At 34.3% G+C, this 20,315-nt stretch overlaps 3 protein-coding genes and 1 pseudogene across 3 annotated transcripts; 2 read left to right on the forward strand and 2 right to left on the reverse strand.

The window, feature by feature from the left end:
- Positions 1-492: 492 nt before the first annotated feature.
- On the forward strand, positions 493-2,502 carry LOC116014412 (class V chitinase CHIT5-like). The gene is made up of 3 exons (XM_031254464.1): positions 493-1,219; positions 1,859-2,287; positions 2,445-2,502. The coding sequence occupies exons 1-3, from the start codon at positions 499-501 to the stop codon at positions 2,471-2,473; spliced, it is 1,179 nt and encodes a 392-aa protein (XP_031110324.1). The 5' UTR covers positions 493-498; the 3' UTR covers positions 2,474-2,502.
- Positions 2,503-6,361: 3,859 nt separating this feature from the next.
- LOC116014417 (class V chitinase CHIT5b-like) lies at positions 6,362-8,773 on the reverse strand. The gene is made up of 3 exons (XM_031254470.1): positions 8,196-8,773; positions 7,360-7,879; positions 6,362-6,551 (listed from the first exon to the last, which is right to left on the reverse strand). Exons 1-3 carry the CDS (start codon positions 8,745-8,747, stop codon positions 6,520-6,522), a joined length of 1,104 nt encoding a protein of 367 aa, XP_031110330.1. The 5' UTR covers positions 8,748-8,773; the 3' UTR covers positions 6,362-6,519.
- Positions 8,774-11,251: 2,478 nt separating this feature from the next.
- On the forward strand, positions 11,252-17,364 carry LOC116013770. The gene is made up of 11 exons (XM_031253698.1): positions 11,252-11,586; positions 13,632-14,309; positions 14,396-14,602; positions 14,688-14,945; positions 15,016-15,450; positions 15,889-16,196; positions 16,276-16,449; positions 16,558-16,662; positions 16,756-16,813; positions 16,949-17,047; positions 17,138-17,364. The coding sequence occupies exons 2-11, from the start codon at positions 13,650-13,652 to the stop codon at positions 17,225-17,227; spliced, it is 2,394 nt and encodes a 797-aa protein (XP_031109558.1). The 5' UTR covers positions 11,252-11,586; positions 13,632-13,649; the 3' UTR covers positions 17,228-17,364.
- LOC116013055 lies at positions 12,005-12,895 on the reverse strand (annotated as a pseudogene).
- Positions 17,365-20,315: the final 2,951 nt, after the last annotated feature.

The following is a 20,315-nucleotide window of genomic DNA, read 5'->3' on the forward strand; positions in this document are numbered from 1 at the left end:
TTTTTTTTTTTTTTTTTTTTTCTTTTCTCGTTTGAGAGGTTGATTTATATTAGATCAACTACTCAGATCTCACACCATTTTTCACCTGGGAGAAGCTTCACACGTGAACTATATATATATATATATATATATATAATGACAAGTGCACATATATACAAATATAATTTATGTTTCACCATAACCGTAACATAGAAAACCCCGTTGACCATCGAGAAAACTGGCCAATACAAGAAGCTCTTGGGCAGGTAAAAGTCAAAATTGAAGTCTTCGTTCTCCATTGTTTTAACATGAAAACATTCTTGCATTGTATATATCAATCAACTTTACGTTGTAGCATCTTTAATTTCTACGTAATCGGAGAATACATAGTGCCGCTAAATCCAATTACTACACTACACTACAGAGTTCATACATTCATGCATCATATACTATAAACGGGAGATTATATATATATCTTTGCTTCAATCTGATCTGCAAGGCAATAAACATTAAACAACAATGGTGGACCCAAAACTATTATTATCAATATTTCTGGCCTTCTTTCTTCTTTCATCTCCAGAATTTTCAGTCTCTTCTGCTTCAATACCCACTTTGTCACCGGCGCCGGCGCCGGAGCCGGAGCCATTACCTTTCGATGGGATCAAAGCGGCCTACTGGCCATCGTGGCTAGCCGGAACAGTCGCACCCGCCGCTATCCCCACTGAATATTTCACTCACGTTTTCTATGCCTTTGCTGTCCCTGATCCCACATCTTTCCAGCTATTAATCTCCCCGGCCGACGGGCAGTTGATGCAGGATTTCACATCCTCTCTGCATTCTCAAAACCCTCCGGCGAGGGCGTTTTTGTCAATTGCCGGAGCCGCCACTCTCTACGTCCTGGCTAACTCTAAAGACACTCGCGCGTCCTTCATAAAATCAACCATTGATGTTGCCCGCAAGTTCGAGTTCGACGGCCTGGATCTCGACTGGGAATTCCCGAACACCACCGAAGCCATGGCCGATCTCTCCCTGCTCTTCCAAGAATGGCGGCTCGCCATCGACCAAGAATCGTTTTCCAGTGGAAAACCGCGGCTGCAACTATCTGCAGCCGTCTATTTCGCTCCCACTCTTCTCTTCCCGGCGTCCCTTAGCTACCCGGGCGACGCCATGAGGACAAACCTGGATTTTCTGAACCCAATGTGCTATGACTACCGTGGCGCCTGGAACACTTCCGTCACAGGTAGTTAGGGATGTCAATCCTGCTAGTACGTGGATTTATCAGCTAATCAATTATTTTATTATTTTATTTTCTATTTTTGGTTGATCCTAATCCTAAAGACTTATTGGTGAAGTCAGATCGTTCAGTTTCGAACTAGCTTTATTGGGTTGTGGGCTTATTAGTTCAGGCTAATCAATTATTTTATTATTCTATTTTCGAGTTTGAGTTGATCCTACCTAGAGTTGTCAAAATAGGCTAGTTTGGTGGGCCCGCCAAAGTCCACCACGCATGCTAGCCCATCCCGTCAAGCTAGCAGGTTAGGTGGAAGCAGGTTAAAAAGCTCGCTATAATACTGGCTCTGATTTTTAGAGCCCGCCTTGCCCTTTTGGCGTGGTGAGATGCCAAGATGGAGTAGCTCGGCGGGTTATGCCCGTTTTGATGGTTCTAATTCTATCCCTAAATTTCAAGTTGTTAGACTTATCGGTTGGGTCAGTTCGCTCAGTTTCGGACTAGCTCTATTTGATTGTCGGATTTATCAATTCAGATTAATTAATTATTTTATTATTTTATTTTGAGTTCCGGTTGGCTCTAACCCTAAATCTCAGGTTGTTGCTCTTGGGCTACACTATCTGAACTAAAATTGAAAATTGTGACTCACAGGGGCGCAAGCATTGCTATACGACAGGACTAGTAACATCAGCACGAGCTATGGGATATGGTCGTGGAAACAAACGGGCGTTGATTCAAGGAACATCGTGATGGGGATGCCATTGTATGGAAGGACATGGGAGTTGAAGGATCCGAAGGAGCATGGGATTGGAGATGCGGCAGTGGGGGTTGGGCCTGGGAATAATGGCGACGGCATCTTGAGTTATAGCAATATAGTTGGGTTCAATTTGGGGAATAACGCGACTGTGGTGTATGATAATGCCACAGTGTCTACATATTCATATGCAGGAACAAATTGGATTGGGTACGATGATGTTACATCAATTACGACCAAGATTCTGTTTGCTAAGGCTCAAGGTCTTGGTGGCTACTTTTTCTGGGCACTCGGCTATGACAACCTGTGGACTCTATCTAAAGCAGGTAAATTCAATTCCCTCTCTACTTAATTTTACACCAACGTAACTAATTTTTAAAATTTTCATTCATTTATGTTTTTAATTATATCATAAAGCTTAAATGTGTTGAATGATGGATTCAGTTTAACTTTTTTGGTGCATATAACTAATAACCTTTGCAGCTTCCATGGCGTGGGACGAGACAAATTGAAATGGATGCAGCTAGCGCAGTGATGAGGGTGAATTGGTGCTCATGTTCTACATATATACCATCCAATTTTTTGCTTCTTTGGAAATTGACATCATTCTTAACCATCATATCATTATTAATTCAATTATACATTAGTACATTACCTTCATATATGTGTACTGTTCTGCTACCAATGCAACCTACCTTTTCTTTCTAATTAAATTGTGTATGATATGAAAGCCTTTAGCAATTAGTCTTTGGATGGATTAAATTGTATAATTTTAAAAAAAATTATTTATTTAATACTCCGTATTTTTTAATCTCTACTACTTCATATTTACTATTATTGATGAATTGAGTGACCTATTTTGCATGTATATTTTCATATACATTTTCTTTAGGAGATTGCTTTCCCAGCCCAAGGGTACTAAGTTTTTTTTTTTTTTTTTTTAAAGGAAAATGCTTATTTCTCCTTTTTTTTTTCACCCCTATAACACCCCTCCTTGTTTTTTTTTTTTGTTTTTGTTTTTTTTTTTTGAAAAACCCCTCCTTGATGTTACTAAGTTAAAAGAGCCTACTAATAAAAAACAATGTAACTTAATGGGTAGCTCAAGTGGCAAGTGAGCCCGGATTCAATTCCGGCAAGTGATTATTCCCCCTGCGCTATATTCCGTGCCTCACCTCGTGGATTTACCAAAAAAAAAAAAACAATGTTGAATAGTCAAAGTATTTTTATTGTTGGAAAGTATTCACAAGTCAATACGAGCATGAATTTTTTAAAAAACAAAAAAGTGCAATTAGACCATTGAATTTTTTAAAAAAAAGTTTCAGTTAGAACCTTAAACAGTTAAACTTGTAAACACAATACAATTAGACCATTGAACTTGTAAAAAAAAGCAAGCACACAAAACAAGTACATCAAACACACAAAGCATCAAAAGCCTCCAATTTCTCCCGTTTTCATAAAAATAAACTGGGTCGTTTATGCAAAGAGTGCCTTGAAATCTTGACCCAACTCTCGTTGTAGCCAAGAATTATCCAAAAACATGCTAATGAATGCTGAATATCAAACATATTAACAAAATACAATCTCAAACCTTTCATAATCTCAATAACCCTAGGTTGTATTTCATTCATATTAGACATAAAGGACAGAAAATAGCAAGGATAATATGTAATTGCATAAATAAGAAGAGATTAAGAAAAGATGAACTTATCTATTAATGGTTGGTAAATCTTGAAATCCAAGTGTTGAATCTTTAGTTACAAGCTTTAAAAATCAAAAGTGTAAAAGAACCTAAATCTAAACATAATCTAACCTAAAAATATGAAAGGAATTAGTAGAAAATGGCTGGGGCTCAATCATGGGCCAGAACCGAGTAAAAATGGTTCCAAACGCACTTAAATAGATGAGTACAAAAGTGCTTAGAAACAATTGTTCCTAAGCTCATTCATGACCAGTCAGAAAGTAAATTTTTATGATGAAATAGAGCAACAAGGAATAGTCTGTTAAACGACCATTCATCAAGTTTTTATTCATGGACATAACAAATTCCCTGATATTTTGACCCTTTTAATATCAAAATTGGGCTTGATAATCTTTATGAAAATTGTAGCCCTTCGAGTTTACTTTCGAATGGAAAAAGAATTACTTGATTTTGATATTCATATGCTAAAATATGGTCAAAATTATATTCAGTGGACATGTGCGAGAATTGCAACTTCTTAATCTTTTGCTCTAATTCTTCATTGGTTTGGCCATAGGATCAAGACCATTGGAAACATTATTAGGATGTAGAGTTAGACCCTTGATAACATTATAATTTTTGTAGTATAGAAGTATAACTGTATAAGGAGGACTTAACATAGCAAGACTTTGGATGCTAACATAATGATGAAGTCACTAGTAGCAAAGGTTAGTAACAACACGGGTCTATACAAGCAACATCACTTCACAACAACAAGGATTTTGGGCTGATGTATTCGTTGACATCATTAAGTAACAAGACTTTATCAACAATAAAAGTCTAAAGCATCAAAACCTTAAGAACAACCTAACTTCTTAGCAGCAAGGTTCTCAATATACAATAAGAGCTAGTTTTGTGAAGCGGTACAAATCTTGCAATGATGTATGACTTACATCGGCACAACATGACTTTTGTAGCAATAGAATTGAAGTTAAGAACAACAAAGAGCTTATGCTAGCAGTAAAAGCTTGTCTAGAATGAGTTTTTAGCAGCAAAACTTCTAACACATAGCAAGACTCTTCAAGAACCAATAGCATGAGTTGTTTCTTGATAAGCAATAGATCAGAGCTTACTTTCAAGCACAATAAACAAAAGATCTTTTTGACCAACATTCTCTACTTATTCCTTACTACTTTTGGAACGTTGAACATTATCTAAGGAGCATACATGTCTTCTTAGGAAAGATTCTTGAAAGACTACAAAAGCTGGATTTTTAGGGCTATTTGCAAGCAACTATTGGACGCAACCGACACATGTCAAATCTTAGCACCTTTTTTTAATGGCAAGTGGATAAGTTCAAATTTGTTTTCTTCCAACGGACAGATTCGAAGATATAGCAGTAAATAGCTTGAATATCAAATAGAAGACAAAACAAAATTAAAGAAATATTCATATTTGTAAGATCAAGTATTCTAAAGCTCAATTTTCATTCAAACAAGCAAGTTTAAAGAGACTAGAAGAGCATCAATGATCTACTTAGATTATTTCATATCTCTTAGTTGGATTTTCAACATTTGTGTTGAACGTTTGTACCTCTGCCGTGCGTAAATAGAGGAAGAGTAACATGGATTGCCTGTGAAAACGTGTGATCAGTGCTTGTTTTGTGATCAAAGCAATTCATCGATCATTATAATTGTACTAGAGAAGTGGCTATAGTGAATTCTTCTTAGATAGGAGAATAGTGGAGTAGAAGAATTACATCACTTCAAACCACTATAAAATTATCTTGTCTCATTTAGTTTTTAGCACTTTAATTTATATCTTAGTATCACTCTTATATTTAACAAAACTTCTTCAAAACACATAATTTCTGCTGCATAATCTCTTAGACTTGATTATCAAGTTAAGAGGTCGACATTGCCTTTTTGGTTGTGTTGAAAACTTAACTTACTTAGTAAAGTCTAGTACAAGCTCTGATTATTTGATTACCTTGAAAAAGTTTATTAAATGTTTATTCACCCCCGTAGACTATTTACCATAACCGGGATCTGCGCGCTCGTCCATGTGAACGAGCTAGATTGGTGATTAGAGATGGATTTTGACAAAAAGTGGTACAATGGTGATGTGGAAGAATTGGTGGTTGTTAGGGTTTGTTAATTAATTTTGATGGGATATGATTTGCGAATTTGTGTTGGTGGTTGTTAGGGTTTGTTAATTAATTTTGATGGGATATGATTTGCGAATTTGTATATGGTTTATAATTGGGTTAATTAACTGTTACGATGTAGTATCTGTTCATAACTATTTTCTTAACTTATTGAAGCACAAAGAGTCAACAATCGCCTCCAGTGAGGCTCGAACCCACCCCCTACCACATAGGAGTGTAAACCGGATGCTGCTAGACCACAAGGTTTTTGGCTGAATTGTTATATTTAATTGTTGATTAACTCAATTTTTTTTAATACAATTGACCCTATTATCGTATTACATTGTAGTATTTGTTCATCTATTCTTTCTCAACTTGTTGAAGTACAAAAGAAAGTCACTACATGTCATCTGAGCACATTAAATTAATTCATTATTTAATTAGATTGAATGATTTGATAATTTGTACGTGATTATTTTTAGACTCAGACTCATATATATGAAGCAAAGTATATATCTCATTTCTTGTTTAGATTAAAAAACAAAGAAGCTTCCACGCACTATTAAAAAACTTTGGACTGTTATTGATAAAGCTACATACAAAATCACAAGTGCAACCATTACTGTGACATTGAATTTGAAGAACAATAGAACAATATGTGATGAAAAAACACACACACACAGACAAGAAATCCACTTTATTCATGAAGGGGAATTGAATCAAGCATAGTTCCATCATCTTTGGTAGTAATCCCACGTCTGCTTAGCTGCAAAATAAATAGATTAAAAAAAATAAAGGAAAGTCAAAGATGGGATCAGAATAACGATGTATTAATTTTAATCTCTTGTGACTTTATTCTATACTTTAAAAATTAATAAAATTTAGGAAATATAAAATAACACCATTAAATAATGTTATTGTGACATGCTTGCAGAGGCCATAACTTTTCAAGCTGCCCGTCATGATTTTCAAGATTTGTGCCCATTAGATCTAAGAGCAACAATGCATTTCAAGGTCCATATCCATGAGTACCATGAATTCTGAACTGAAAGAGACAAAATATCATGGATCTAAGTTTATCTTATATTGTAAATTCCGATCTAAAATAACCTTATTTATAGTTTGACATATTTTATACTTGCAATTAACAATTTATGTGTTTTTAAATAAATTGAAACATATCACTCGTTAATTAACTGCATGTATAGAATATGTTAACTGCAAACACAAACTGTTAACATTATATTCTGTAGTTAACATATTATGTACCTACAGTTAACTGTTTATATATCTATAGTTATCATTTTATGTGCTTTCAATTTATTTACATGTACATTAAATGATTAATTGCAAGTATAAAATATATATACACATAATTTTTAGATCAGTTGATGATTCACAATACAAGATAGACTCTGGTCCATGGTATAACAATTGTTACATAAACGCCTTTGCAAGCTATTTTTGTAAGTTTGTTTTTGAGAAGGTAGTTGGAGTATATTAAAAAAACCTAAAATAAACCGTAATTATATTGGAACAAATTAAAAAGTTGTAACTTAAAATTAAAATCGTACCTTGTTTAGAGATTCTCCACTCATGGTCACCATTGACGGCCCAGAAAAAGTAGCCACGAAGCTTGAGAGTCCGAGCGTATTTGACCTTAACCGAGATGGATCTAGGATCATCGTACCCAATCCATGATGTCCCCGCCACCGAGTACACAGACACAGTCGCCGCGTCATAAACCACCGTCGCATTCTTCTCCATATTAAACGCTTCAATTTCGTTAAACGTCAGAGCCCCGCGGCCGGGGCCGGCGTCAACGGCCGGAGCTCCGATTCCCTGTAAACTAGCATCCTTCAATTTCCACGTCCTTCCATACAACGCCAAGCCCATAATCAACTTGCTTCTTAACAGCCCCGCCTCGATCCATTTTCCGAGGCCATAGCTGCTGCTTATGTTACTCTTCGGGTCGAACAAGGCTGCCTGAGCTCCTGTCGCCGAGGTATCCCATGATCCATGATAATCATAGCACATTGCGTTGATCCAGTCCAAGTTTTCGTTGATCGCCGCTACTGGGTATGCCCGGTATACCTGTGAGATTATAAGTAAAACTGTGTCTATTAATGACAAATCAATAGACTATTAGTATTTTTTTTGAGTACTATTGACTCTGTTTCTGTTCATAGCTACTTTCTAAATCTCCTGAAGTCCAAAGAGTCAACAATTGCTTCTGCTCGAACTCACTCTAACCTTCTATTCTATGTTCGAGTGTAAACTCGATGCCACTAAACACTATTAAGTATAGAATAAGAGAAGTTGCAGACTTGCAGGAAGTTATAATCAAGACTAGTCTACAGAAACGTATTTAGAATAGATAAATAAACACAAATAATTTCAACCAGAATACCTTGTCTAAGAAGAAGTCAACGGAGAAATACGTCGCCGCCGCGAGCAGCAGTTGTGGGCGGCGATTGCGCAGCGCCTCCTTCTTGATTTCCACGCGCCACTCACCTAACAAAACCCCGAAATGCTCCATCTCTTCTGGGTTCTGAGGCATTTCCCAGTCCAAATCAATCCCATCAAACCCGAACTTCCTAGCCACATGTATGCTAGAATGAATGAAGCTCTTCCGCGTCGCAGCCGTTGAAGCCATGCGTGCGAACACGCTCCCGCCGGCGCTCGCCCCGCCGACCGAGAACAGCGTCTTCGCCGGCGGGTTCTTGGACCGGAGAGTGGAGGTGAAGCCGCGGAGCAGCTTCGCCGTCAAATCATCGACGTCGAATTTGAAGGTGACGTTGTTGGGATTAAGAAATGCATAGTAGATGTGAGTGAACAAAGTTGTGTCTATGGCGGATGGTGGGAAAGATGAATCAGAAGGCCAATAAGCCCCCTTGATTCCTACACATGAGTCAGATGCCATGGCGCAACTCATACTCATCAAACAAACTATTGCACACATGAAAACATTATGAAGGTTTGGACCTGTCATCCTTCTCTAACTTATTGTAATTCAATTCTTTGGGGGCATCTCTCATCATATATGCCACTCTTATTTATATCCAAAGATTTGGATGATGGTATGATTTCAGTCCAAAGGTTCGATCATTAACTTTGGATATAGAGTGGTATTAAATTTTCAAGTCAGCTATCTGCCTACTATTCATCAGCAAAATGATCGGTGACAATATTTTCAATAGAAAGTGTTTTTATAATTGATTTATTTCCTACAAGTTAGTATTGATACATCAATGATTATATTGATGCATTAATTGAGCTAACAAATTATTAATTATTATACACATTGCAAACGAAAGTCTAACAAAGGATTAGTCCAAAAATGATTTTTTTACTAGCAAGCTAAGTACAAAATAGTGGGGGGACCTTTAGGGCGGTTTAGTTATAAATCAACCTATTATATATCTCTGGACTGCAGTGAGTTTAATAACACAATGTAGTATGAGACAAGAAAAACATTCAAATTAGAAAAAATTAAAGGGAAAAGTCCAAACTCCTATGGATAAATAACTCATAACTTTTCTCAAAGAAAAAAAAAAACCCATAACTTTTGACAGTGTAGTGCATGATTTATGGACTAATGTCAGCAACATTTGTGGGAAAGAACTGGTCAAATTTATTGAGCTATATTTTAAAAACTTGAAAGGAGTATTGCAATTTTAAAAAGTCTCATTAGGTGAAGGGATACGTAAGTATGTAGTCCATACTTAAAACCCAATATTTGTTGGGAATTTATAGAGAAAAATATAACTTTAGTTTACACATGATACCTTATTATGTAAAAATTTCGTGTTAAATAAGAAAATGATCAAGTTAAAATTGAATATATATAAATTAAAAGAGTTTCACATGAACTATTGAACTCAATGGGTTGTGTTGGTAACTCTATACTTTGAGTTTGGACATAATGTATGTGGTGCAAATTTCTTTGTAAAACTTGACGCATTGTCTTTAGAGCTTGACGCATCATGTTAGCTAGGATAGAAGTTAAGATGAATAAAGTTGGAATCCAATGTGTCGACTTGTGTCAAAGGTAAGTCAACTGTTTATAATAGCCAAACTCGATGAATCAATTTCAAACAAAAAGTTCATTTCCAACAAGATCAATTTGAAATTCAACTTTCAAATGATCTAGGGCAATTCTTGAAATAGATTTATCCAAGTCATCCATGGGTAAAGATTGGACCAAAATATCTTTAAGAAGTTAACATGTTAGAACGGTAAAAAACTATAATAAATTTCACTAGTACAAAATTGAGAATATAAGGAGGGCTTTTCGATACACCTACTTAGTACATGTGTAGCAAAAAGTAGTAAAAAACAAAATAGTGACAGTGACATAAATATATACATAAGAATCCACTACACCTATGAATTGAAGGTGTAGTGGATTCAAGGGTTCGATATTTAGCTTTAGGTATGGAGCATCCTTAAATCTTCAGGCCAGCTGTCCCACCAAATAGATGTGTCTACAATCCAACGAGGAAATTAATCACTCTATCCGACGGTGGAAACCTTAGGCTACACTAAAAAAAAAGTGTAGGGAATTCTAAAAAATAAAAAATAAATGATCTAATTAAGTTTCTGTTGCACCCACGCGAAATTTTATTTATTAAAATAAATAAATAACGTTCCGCGGCTTCCACCCGTGCAATCGTTATATCGTGGATCAGGGTCCACACTGCATTGTGGATCCTGGTCCGAAACGACGTTTGTTAGTGGACACGGACGCAAATGACTTCATAAAATTCATTGTGTAGAATACACAAAATCCTTATCTAGAATATACAAAATGATTCGAGTGAATACACAGAATATTGACACAACTACACAGAAATCATCCTCCTAACATTCGAATACACAAAACACGTCAGCCTATGTTTAAGTATGTACCCCTAACATGAATACACAGAATCGTAGTCTACAATACACAGAATGCCTTCAAAGAATACAGAGAATATGAAAATACTAAATTCACAAACACATCACCCTTGTATTTAAATACCACTAACATGAATACCCAGAATCCTTGTTTAGAATACATAGAATGACTTGAGGAAATACACAGAATATTGATACAACTACACAGAAATCATCCTCCTAATATTCGAATACACAAAACACGTCACAACCTATGTTTAAGTACCCCTAACATGAATACACAGAATCGTAGTTTGCAATACACAGAATGTCTTCAAATAATACACAAAATATTAACACAAATGCACAGACCGGCCGAAACGGAAAACATGATTTCCAAAAAAACAAACCATTAATTAAAATGACCAAAACGACATCATTTTGGTACGGGATGCACAATACATTGTGCACACTGGTCCACGATATAAATTGCCTCACCCTGGGATGTTGTGGAAAATTAATCAGTTATTTTATTTTAATTTTTTTTTAAATTTTATTTTATTTTATTTTTTTAATGCAAAACCAAAAGCCCCAAATCCAAATCTCCATCTGCAGCGCTACCAGTACATCTACCACCTCCAAATTGAAACAACACAACATCCGTCACCCCCAAATCTCTATCTGCAGCGCCAATACAGTGCTACCGCCGGCCGCCCTCCGTCAACCGCCTTCCCCCATCCGCCATTTCCGGTTACCAAAGCTTTTGCCGCCGCACGCCATAGCCTCCCGTCCAGAAGCGGGCGACCGCCGTTTCCCTCCGATTGCGTTCAACCGCCGCCGCCCGTCGTCGGATTTCTTTCCGGCCTCTACTACAGCGACGATTGCCGACGCCAAAACGCCACTCCACCGCTGCAACGATTCCGGTAAGTTTTCTCTATTTATTTTATATATTTATATTTATTTCGAATTTTAAATGGTTTTTTTTTTGAATATTAATGTTTGTGTTATTTTTGATATTTTATGAAATTTGTTTTTAGTTTTTGTTGATTTGTGTGTGTGTGTGTTAAACTCTTTGGGTACATTGACAATCTAACAATGATATACAATCAATCTGAATCAATAAAAGATGGTTTCTTGAACTGTTACAATCCCAACAATGGAAGAAAGGAAAATATGAAGACTGTAGTCCAATGAACTCTGTTGACTTTGTCTGGAACCAGACACCAAACAACAATGAATCTATAATGTACAATTCTATAGAGAAGTGGAAGTTTTACAAATATATGAATTCAAATCAACCAACATAACATACTGATAGAGCACCATTTTAGTGAGAACACTTTAGTTGGTCTCTCCATTTGTGTTAACAGTGGAGTTGGTCTCTCCATTTGTGTTAACATTGGTTGGATCCATGAACAATAGGTTCGAAGATCTTGATGACTTATTCCATGTTTGCTGATGAGAATATGAATAAGCTAATGCTCTTTCCCGTCTCATGGCAGCTTCATACTTGCTTAGTAAGCTTGCTTCAATTTGCTCCTTTGATTGTATACTATCATCCCATCCATCCCCTCTCCTCAAGCTCTCGAGTTCTTTTGCATGTTTTTACAAAAGCTGTCTCTGTAGAGCTCGTTTTTCCTCTAGCATCCTATTCCTTCTAGTGTGTATCTGTGATTGTACACTGAGAAAGCGCCTGCATACAGTTCAGAGCATTTGCAGTTTGTCGTTTCACAGTAGGTCCATCAACAAGTGATTTTAGTCTCACAAGCCCTCTTAAAGCCTTCAATGCCCTCCTAGCCAGGTATCCTCTGAAAGTAGTCTGAATCTTGATTGTGGCATCTTCTTCCCTTAATTTGCCGGCAAAGTGAGCTGGCGTAGGCCGAACAACTTCTGAAGCGATCTGAGCAGTTGGAGCAGAAGCTTCAGCTGCTGATGCAGTAGCAATTGCAACCGAGTAAGATTGTACTGTCTGCTCTTTCTCCTCTTCTGCCAATTTCAACTCTTCCACTGGAGGATGTGGATGAGGATGTGATACTTTAGAAGTTTCTTGATTTGAAGATTGTGGAACCAGAGGCTGTTCTTTCTCAACCCATTTCTTGTTTGACTTGCTTTCTTTCCTTTCTTTTCTGGGCTGAAAGCCTTCTTTATTGAAGAAAACCAGCTGCCTTTCCTCCCCATTTGTTATTTCATTACCCAATCTGTATTCAGTTAGTGAGAACTTCTAAATCTCGGGAAGTCTTGCAGTTCTTCTCAACTTCTTCATAGTTTCCTTTCAATCTGTACACAACCAAAAAGGCAAAAATAATGACAATAATAATGGGGAAAAAAAGTCGGACTTCTTCCGGTGACAGTGAGGTAATTTTTGTTGATTTACTTTGAATATTAGTTTTATTGTGCTATATTTGAATGGTAAACAAATTATTTCGAAATTTATATTTGAATTTTATTTTTATTGTGATATATTTGATTTAAAAAATTATTGCTAAAGAATGCTAAAAATTATTGCTAAATATAATTGTGCTATATTTATTTCGAATTTTAAAATTTTTTTTGAAAATAAATTATTTGTTTGTCAAAGAATTTAAAATAAGATTATTTCTAAGTATATGAAATAAATAGTATTAATTAACAAAATGATTATTAATATAAATTTTGAGAGAGATAGAGTTTAAATGTAAAATTTTACATTAAATAAATGAAATTACTTTGAATTTAAGTATATAATGTTGTTTGATAAATTAGATTGAATTTGATGAGTTAGGTGTATTAGAGTTAGATATTTTGATGAATTAGATTGATTTGGATGAGTTAAATATATTTCTTTGCTTATAAACTAGGTATTTTGATGAATTAAGTGTCTTGATTACGAATTAGGTTCTTTGATTAAAATATAGATAATTTGATTTCAAATTACTTAATATTGTTTCTAAATGCGTCCATAATGAGTATTTATATTTGATCTTCATAGGACTATCAATTGATAGATATGGATCGGAATTGGATGTATGAGAAACGCACTACACTCAAATATATACAAGGGGTTCACGAGTTTATACAATATGCTGAAGAAAATAAAAGAAAAAATGCGGAAGATTTTATAACGTGCCCGTGTTGCGATTGTAAAAACTTTAGAAGATATCGTAATTCTGAGGAGGTGAAGATCCATTTGATACGTCGTGGCTTTAAAGAAGGGTACAATCAATGGATATGGCATGGTGAAAGCTTACCTTCTAGTACAAGTGTTAGTAAGAATAAATCTCATGCAGATAGTGAAACTCAATTAGAGAGTGAAACTGAAACAAATAGTCAAACTCAGACAGATAATGAGGAGAATAATGAAACTCATGTTAGCAATGATGAGGATGATGATAGGGATCAAACTAGTGAAACTTCTGGTTCAAACCCTAAAGAAACTTCTCTCGCACCTAAAAGAAGGGGTCCCAATGCATGCAAAAACCTTAATAAGAAAAAGGGAAAAGAAGAAGTTTCAATTCAATTTGATGAATACAATAGGCCGGTTGGACTATATTGCAAGGAGTTTAAATCTTACATTGGTACTTTGGTTCGTTCTAGAGTTGATATTAACATCGACAGTTGGCCCAATGTAGAACAAACGCTTAAAGAGACAATTTGGGCAGATGTTAAGGTATCCAATAACTTTATATTAATTGACAATTATTCATATAAGTATAATTATCAATTATTTTTATTGCTTATGTTTATGTTATTCAGAAACAGTTTTGCATTGAAGATGATACAAAGAAGAAGATTGTATTGAAAATTGCATCAACGAGATGGAGAGACTTTAAGAGTAGATTGAGGCGTGAACATGTTGTCAATAAGCACCCAAATTATGAATCTCCTGTACAACTCTATGAATACATGACTAAAGAGCAATGGGCGAAGTTTGTTGCAAATTACGAGAGTGAGTCGTTCAAGGTATGTTTATTTAATTTTATTATAAGTAGTTTAAGTGTTTTAGTTCAATTGTTTTATTAATATTAGCATATCATTGAAATTATAGGAGAAAACTAAGAAGGCAAGGCAAAGGCAGGCATGCAATGTGCATCCGCACTTCCTAGGTTCTGCCGGATATGCGGGTAAACGATCAGAGTGGATGATATCAGACCCTTTATCTTCACAATCATCTTGTGCTTCTGTTAGCTCGTCATTACTGTCTGATGATCGCAGTTTTGACTGGGTACGAGCAAGAGTTAAGAAATCAGAAGAAGGAAGTTATTACATTCCGAATGAGAAAACACAGGAGGTGTTTCATAAAATTGTAAGTATTATTTTTTAAAAATTGTTTAAGAATATATAATATACTTGCTTTATCTAATTGATTGAAACAGGTAGAAAAATGTGATGAAGTTAGTGAAGGGACATTTCAACCGAACAGACATCATGACATATTGTCAGTAGCTCTTGGTAAATCAGAGGAGAAACGGGGTTCAGGTACTGTAAGAGGAGTTGGTTCATACTCCACCATTCGTCAAGTCTTTGGTCAACCAGAGCAAAAACGGGGCACACCGAGTGAGCTTATTTCTACTAATGATGCCCAAAAGATGTTGGAAAAGTGCATGCAAGCCACATTGTTAGAGGTGCAACCCAAGATTGAAATGCTCACCCAACAACTCAATGTATTGCTGAAGAACATGCCAGGCACACACCTATATCCACAAGGAGTTTCGGTTGGCACTCCTCAAAGTGATTGTGCACCTTGTGATCAACCTCCGACCCAAAGTAGCTGTCATTCGGTTGATGTATATCCAGTAACCGCAATTAAGGTAATATTCAAAATTATTTCATAATCGAAATATTATTATGTTATAAATTTAAACCTAACAAACACACACACACACACACACATTAACAATAGAGTCGAAAAAAGTGTAACCTTGCACTATGTGATCTCAACGGTAGTGTTGCAAGTGGTACGGTTTACCCAACTACAAGTGAGATAATAATAGTGCATAATGTGACACTATTATCTAACCATGTCAAAGTTATGGTTGATGAAGTGGTTGTTGGTGTAAAGGAATGTAATCTTCTCGTGCCAACTTTGCAGTATAAGACTTTGGGAGATATTGCTTGCAGCCATGCACAATGGCCTACTCATTTAATTTTTTTGGATGAGTTATGCCTTCTTATATTAGTTATTAATTAAGTTAAATACCATTGTTTATATTTTAAACGTTAATATACATACAATTTTATATTGATAGGAAAATGTTAAAATATGCTCACCAAGACAAAACAAACAAATGAGAGATCAAAGTGTTGAGCTATCTGGTACTACTACACGACCCCCCATTGTTGGTGAAAATGTCCTTTTGCTTTTGGGGAGATACTGCAAGAGGCTTGTCAAAGCGTTGACATCAATTCCTGTTGAAAAAGAATTCATTGATTTAGATATAGATCAGACAGTCTTCCATCACACAAATGTGAATGGTGTTTTTGTGATGATTGAGGATATACAAGATTTGTTGACAATGAATTGGCTCGATGTCTCGATTATACAAGTGTTTATGCTGTAAGTTTCAAATTGTACATGTGTTTTATATACATTTATTTTTTTATGTTTTTTGAAATTTCTTATTTGTTATTTTCAGGTTTTTGAATAAGCTATGTAAGCAGCTTGGAGTTACATCCATCGGATTTGCGTGTCCAACACAAATTTCAGCAGATATGATTAACTTAAATTGTTCTTTAGTTACATCATATCTCATTCATGTTATGGATGAACACAAAGATCAGCAATTCATATTGGCGCCGTATCATCAAGAGTAAATCTTTTACTTTACTAAGTTATATAACTTAATAACTTTATTTGAAATGTTTGATGTTTGATATTATAATTTTAATATATATATGTGTGTGTTTTGTATATATAGTAATCATTGGGTATTGATCGTGATTTGCACACCTTCAAAAAAGGTGTATGTGTTTGATCCTATGAAAACTCAACGCACCCTTGAAGTCAAAACTTTTGTGAATATGTAAGTAAAATTCTTACTATTAATATATTTATTTATTTTAAATGTTATTATGTTATTTATAAATTGATATAAATGTTTATTATTAATATATAGGGCATTTCGATCTATTCCCGGACGAGCAACTAGAAATGTTAATTGGGTGGAATGCAAAGTATGAAGTTAAAGTTAAAGTTTTAATATGATATTAATCATATTTTTATTTATTGTTTTAATGTGATAGTTTTTATTTATTATTTTAATATAATATTAGCATGAATTAATATATATCTATGTATGTATTTTGTAGTGTCCGCAACAACCGAGAGGCGTTGAATGTGGATACTATGTCCTTCGATATATGTTCGACATAATTACTAAGTATTCAATGGTTGAGTCTTTATATGATGTAAGTTAAATACAACTATATGTATAGTTAAATTATAAATGATCAATTAACATGTTCATTAATTTGATTAATTAATATTTTTTTTTGTAGGTATTTGATGAAACAATAACCTACTCGATGAACGAAATAGATGAAGTTCGAGAATTGTGGGCCCAATACTTTATAGAAGAATGCGTGTAACTTTATTTGATTTAAACATTATCTTTATTATTATTAACTTATGTTTATGTTTTGTTAAAGAATTGTATCTCTTCATTAAATTTTAAATGTTTTGATTATTTTATATTGTGGAGATTTATTGCGAATAGATAGTTTAATTTGTTGTTATTGGTTTGTAAATGTTTGTGTTGATTTGGTGGTTTAGGAAAATTATGTACAGGTTTTTTAATAAATAATATTAGTTTTAAAAAAATAAAAATTTAAAATAATTATTTTAAAAAATAATATTTCCTACGAGGGTGCTGCGGAAACATTTTGATTAAAAGAAAAAAAAACTTGTTTCCGCGTCACCCACAATGAGGCAGGTGACACGGAACTAACATATAAAAAAAAATATAAATGGTATTGCGACACCCATAGTGGGGTGGGTGCCCTCTAATTTAAAAAAAATAATAAAAAATAGTTTCCGTGTCACCCTAAAAAATTCCCATTTTTAGTGTCACCGAGATTCACTATCGGTGTAGTGGAAACTCTTTTATAGGTATATCAGATTTACATTTCTGTACTAGCGTTTACTGCACGATTTATGCATAATATGATTTAATCATAACTATAGTCAAATGCAGAATGTACTTGAATAATGACATTAGCTTATAAGCTGATGAATTGTTGACCCTTTCGCACTATGGGTTTTTCTCTATAATTTTTTTTTACTGATGATAGGACAAAGAGTCGTAAATTGTTAAAATCTCTACATGGTTTTAACATTCTATTTAAATGAAAGCAAAAGAGGAGGGGATTAGGAGACCCTAGTAATATAAGTCAGGGGCTGATAAATGTCACATTTGCTTAGATTTTTCGTTACATTTCTGGTCAATTTGCTTCTTGTTTATATATTTTGTAGCTAATTTAGATGCTTATTTAGTTGTTGATTGCGTACGTCTAGTGACTAAGAGACATTAATTTTTGAATTATGAAGAATTGAACTTAATTAGATGTATTTTGAAGTCATCTTGACACAAGGATGAGTTCGGGAGCCATGTTGAAGCCTAAGAAATTTTTTTTGAGTTGCAAGCATCATGACATGATTCGAGACGCAAAATAAAAAAATAATAATAATAAAGGATGAAAATACCTTTGGAGCAAGGACTAGAGTATGTGACACAGGCTCTGACCATGTCTAACAATATTAGAGACGGGCTCTAAAATCTACAAGTCATGCCCATACATATGGCTACTAGACTAGTGAATGGTGTTTTGTTATATCTCTATATGTATAAAGGCTCAAATTCAATGATTCTAATGACCTTCAAAAATTAACTCAAAGAGTAAAAACTTTAATGTAGGACAACTCTACATTCCACGGGCCAGGCCATAGCCATGGCTCGGAGAACTGCAAGATATTCTAAGCTACCACGACTCCTATAGTAGTTATAGGTGCGTTGTTTACTATATGCTATGTGCTTGATGTTTTGCTCCAATTAGAATTGAAGTACAATAACAATGGAGAGAATGGAGTCCAACCTTGATTAGTTAGTCCAATGGCTATGAGAGTAGCATTGAAATTATTGTTGCATTGTAAATTCTTTATTTCGGAGTACTTGTTTATTTGTTAAAAGTTTAATTCTAACTTTTTAAAATTTTTTCTGATGGAAGATTAAAAATAATTTGTAATATTTTATTATTTATTTTTTCAAATGTGGGATTATGTTGGAAAAAAATTCCTATGAAATATCCAACATATCATTTGCTATGTCAAAGTACGTATTTTCAAATATTGGTAGTAAGCTAATTGAAAATATGTTATAAAATTTGTGACAAATCATTGTATGTCAGAAAAGTATTGCATGTATAAAATCTCGATTTTTTTATGGGTACCATTGTACAATGCTTACTGATGTGAATAGCTTTGTACAAAAATGTATTTCAGATTTTTCTGTGTTTGGATATTTAAAAAAAATAGAGTTAAAAGAAAAATATTCATTCTGTCAACGGAAAAAGATTCAATTTGGTGGAAAATGTCTTCCTAGATTTTTATTCGGAAGACGCTTTTTAAATTCTTTATTTTTCTGTCTCTCTAGTCTCTCGTCTCTTTTCAGGCTAGTTTATGAATTGTTACCACCGCCACTTATTATTATTATTATTATTATTATTTATTACCTTTCAGCCAAACATAAAAAAATTAAAATATTTTTTTTGAAAAATAAGTCATTTTCTTGAAATCATTTTTCAGAAAATATTTTTCAAGTTTTCAATTACGCCCTAAGATTACTAGATTATGAGTTTTTTCAATTAAGATTAGGATTTTATACTCTTCGCTTTATTAGTTAGGCTGCACTATCAAATGTAGAGTTTGTCTTATGGTCAAGTAGTGTTATTGAGGCAAAAATATAAAATTAAATCTATTATTGTTTGAAAGATACAAATAAGCACAATTGTAAACAGTACATGACAAAATATATACGTTTAGCACTACACAAAAAGGTTTTTTTTTTTTTTTTTTCAAATAAAATAAAATCTAAGACAACATCTTGGGGACCACCCTAGAAGCAAACAGAGGAAATTATTACAACATATGAAGTTGACATAAAATTTTTAAAAAAAATGTTTGAAAAAAGAGGTCATTTACTCTCAAATTTAAGAATTTCTTCTAATATGGTGGTGATACTTGACAATTTTTGTTCAAACTTTCTTTCATTCAGCGAATGTAAAAGCACTTAAATTCATGCATTCATTACACAACTACTTAGATGGAAAACTTAGACAATAAGTAGCCACGTTAGATGGTTTTTGGTTCATTTTTTGTGGGAACCATGTATATGTGGAAAAAAAAGAAGATCTGTGATCTTTGCCGGAGAGATTGTCTTTTTGTCTCAACAGTGGGGCCCACTTAAAATAACAAAACTAACGCCTAATGCGTGTAAAGTGCCCAACAGAGAGAGCGTGCATTTCACGCGCCCGTGTTGACCCGGTTTTTTTCTTCCTTATTCTCTCCTATTTGGTAAAAACTAAACTATTGAAGATACTTTGAAATTGTTTTTTTTGTTTTTGTTTTTGTTTTTGTTTTTTTTTTTTAATTTTTAGCCTCACGAGTATGGAATTATTTTCA

This window comes from Ipomoea triloba, chromosome 3 (genome assembly GCF_003576645.1).
Source record: "Ipomoea triloba cultivar NCNSP0323 chromosome 3, ASM357664v1".
NCBI lineage: Eukaryota > Viridiplantae > Streptophyta > Magnoliopsida > Solanales > Convolvulaceae > Ipomoea > Ipomoea triloba.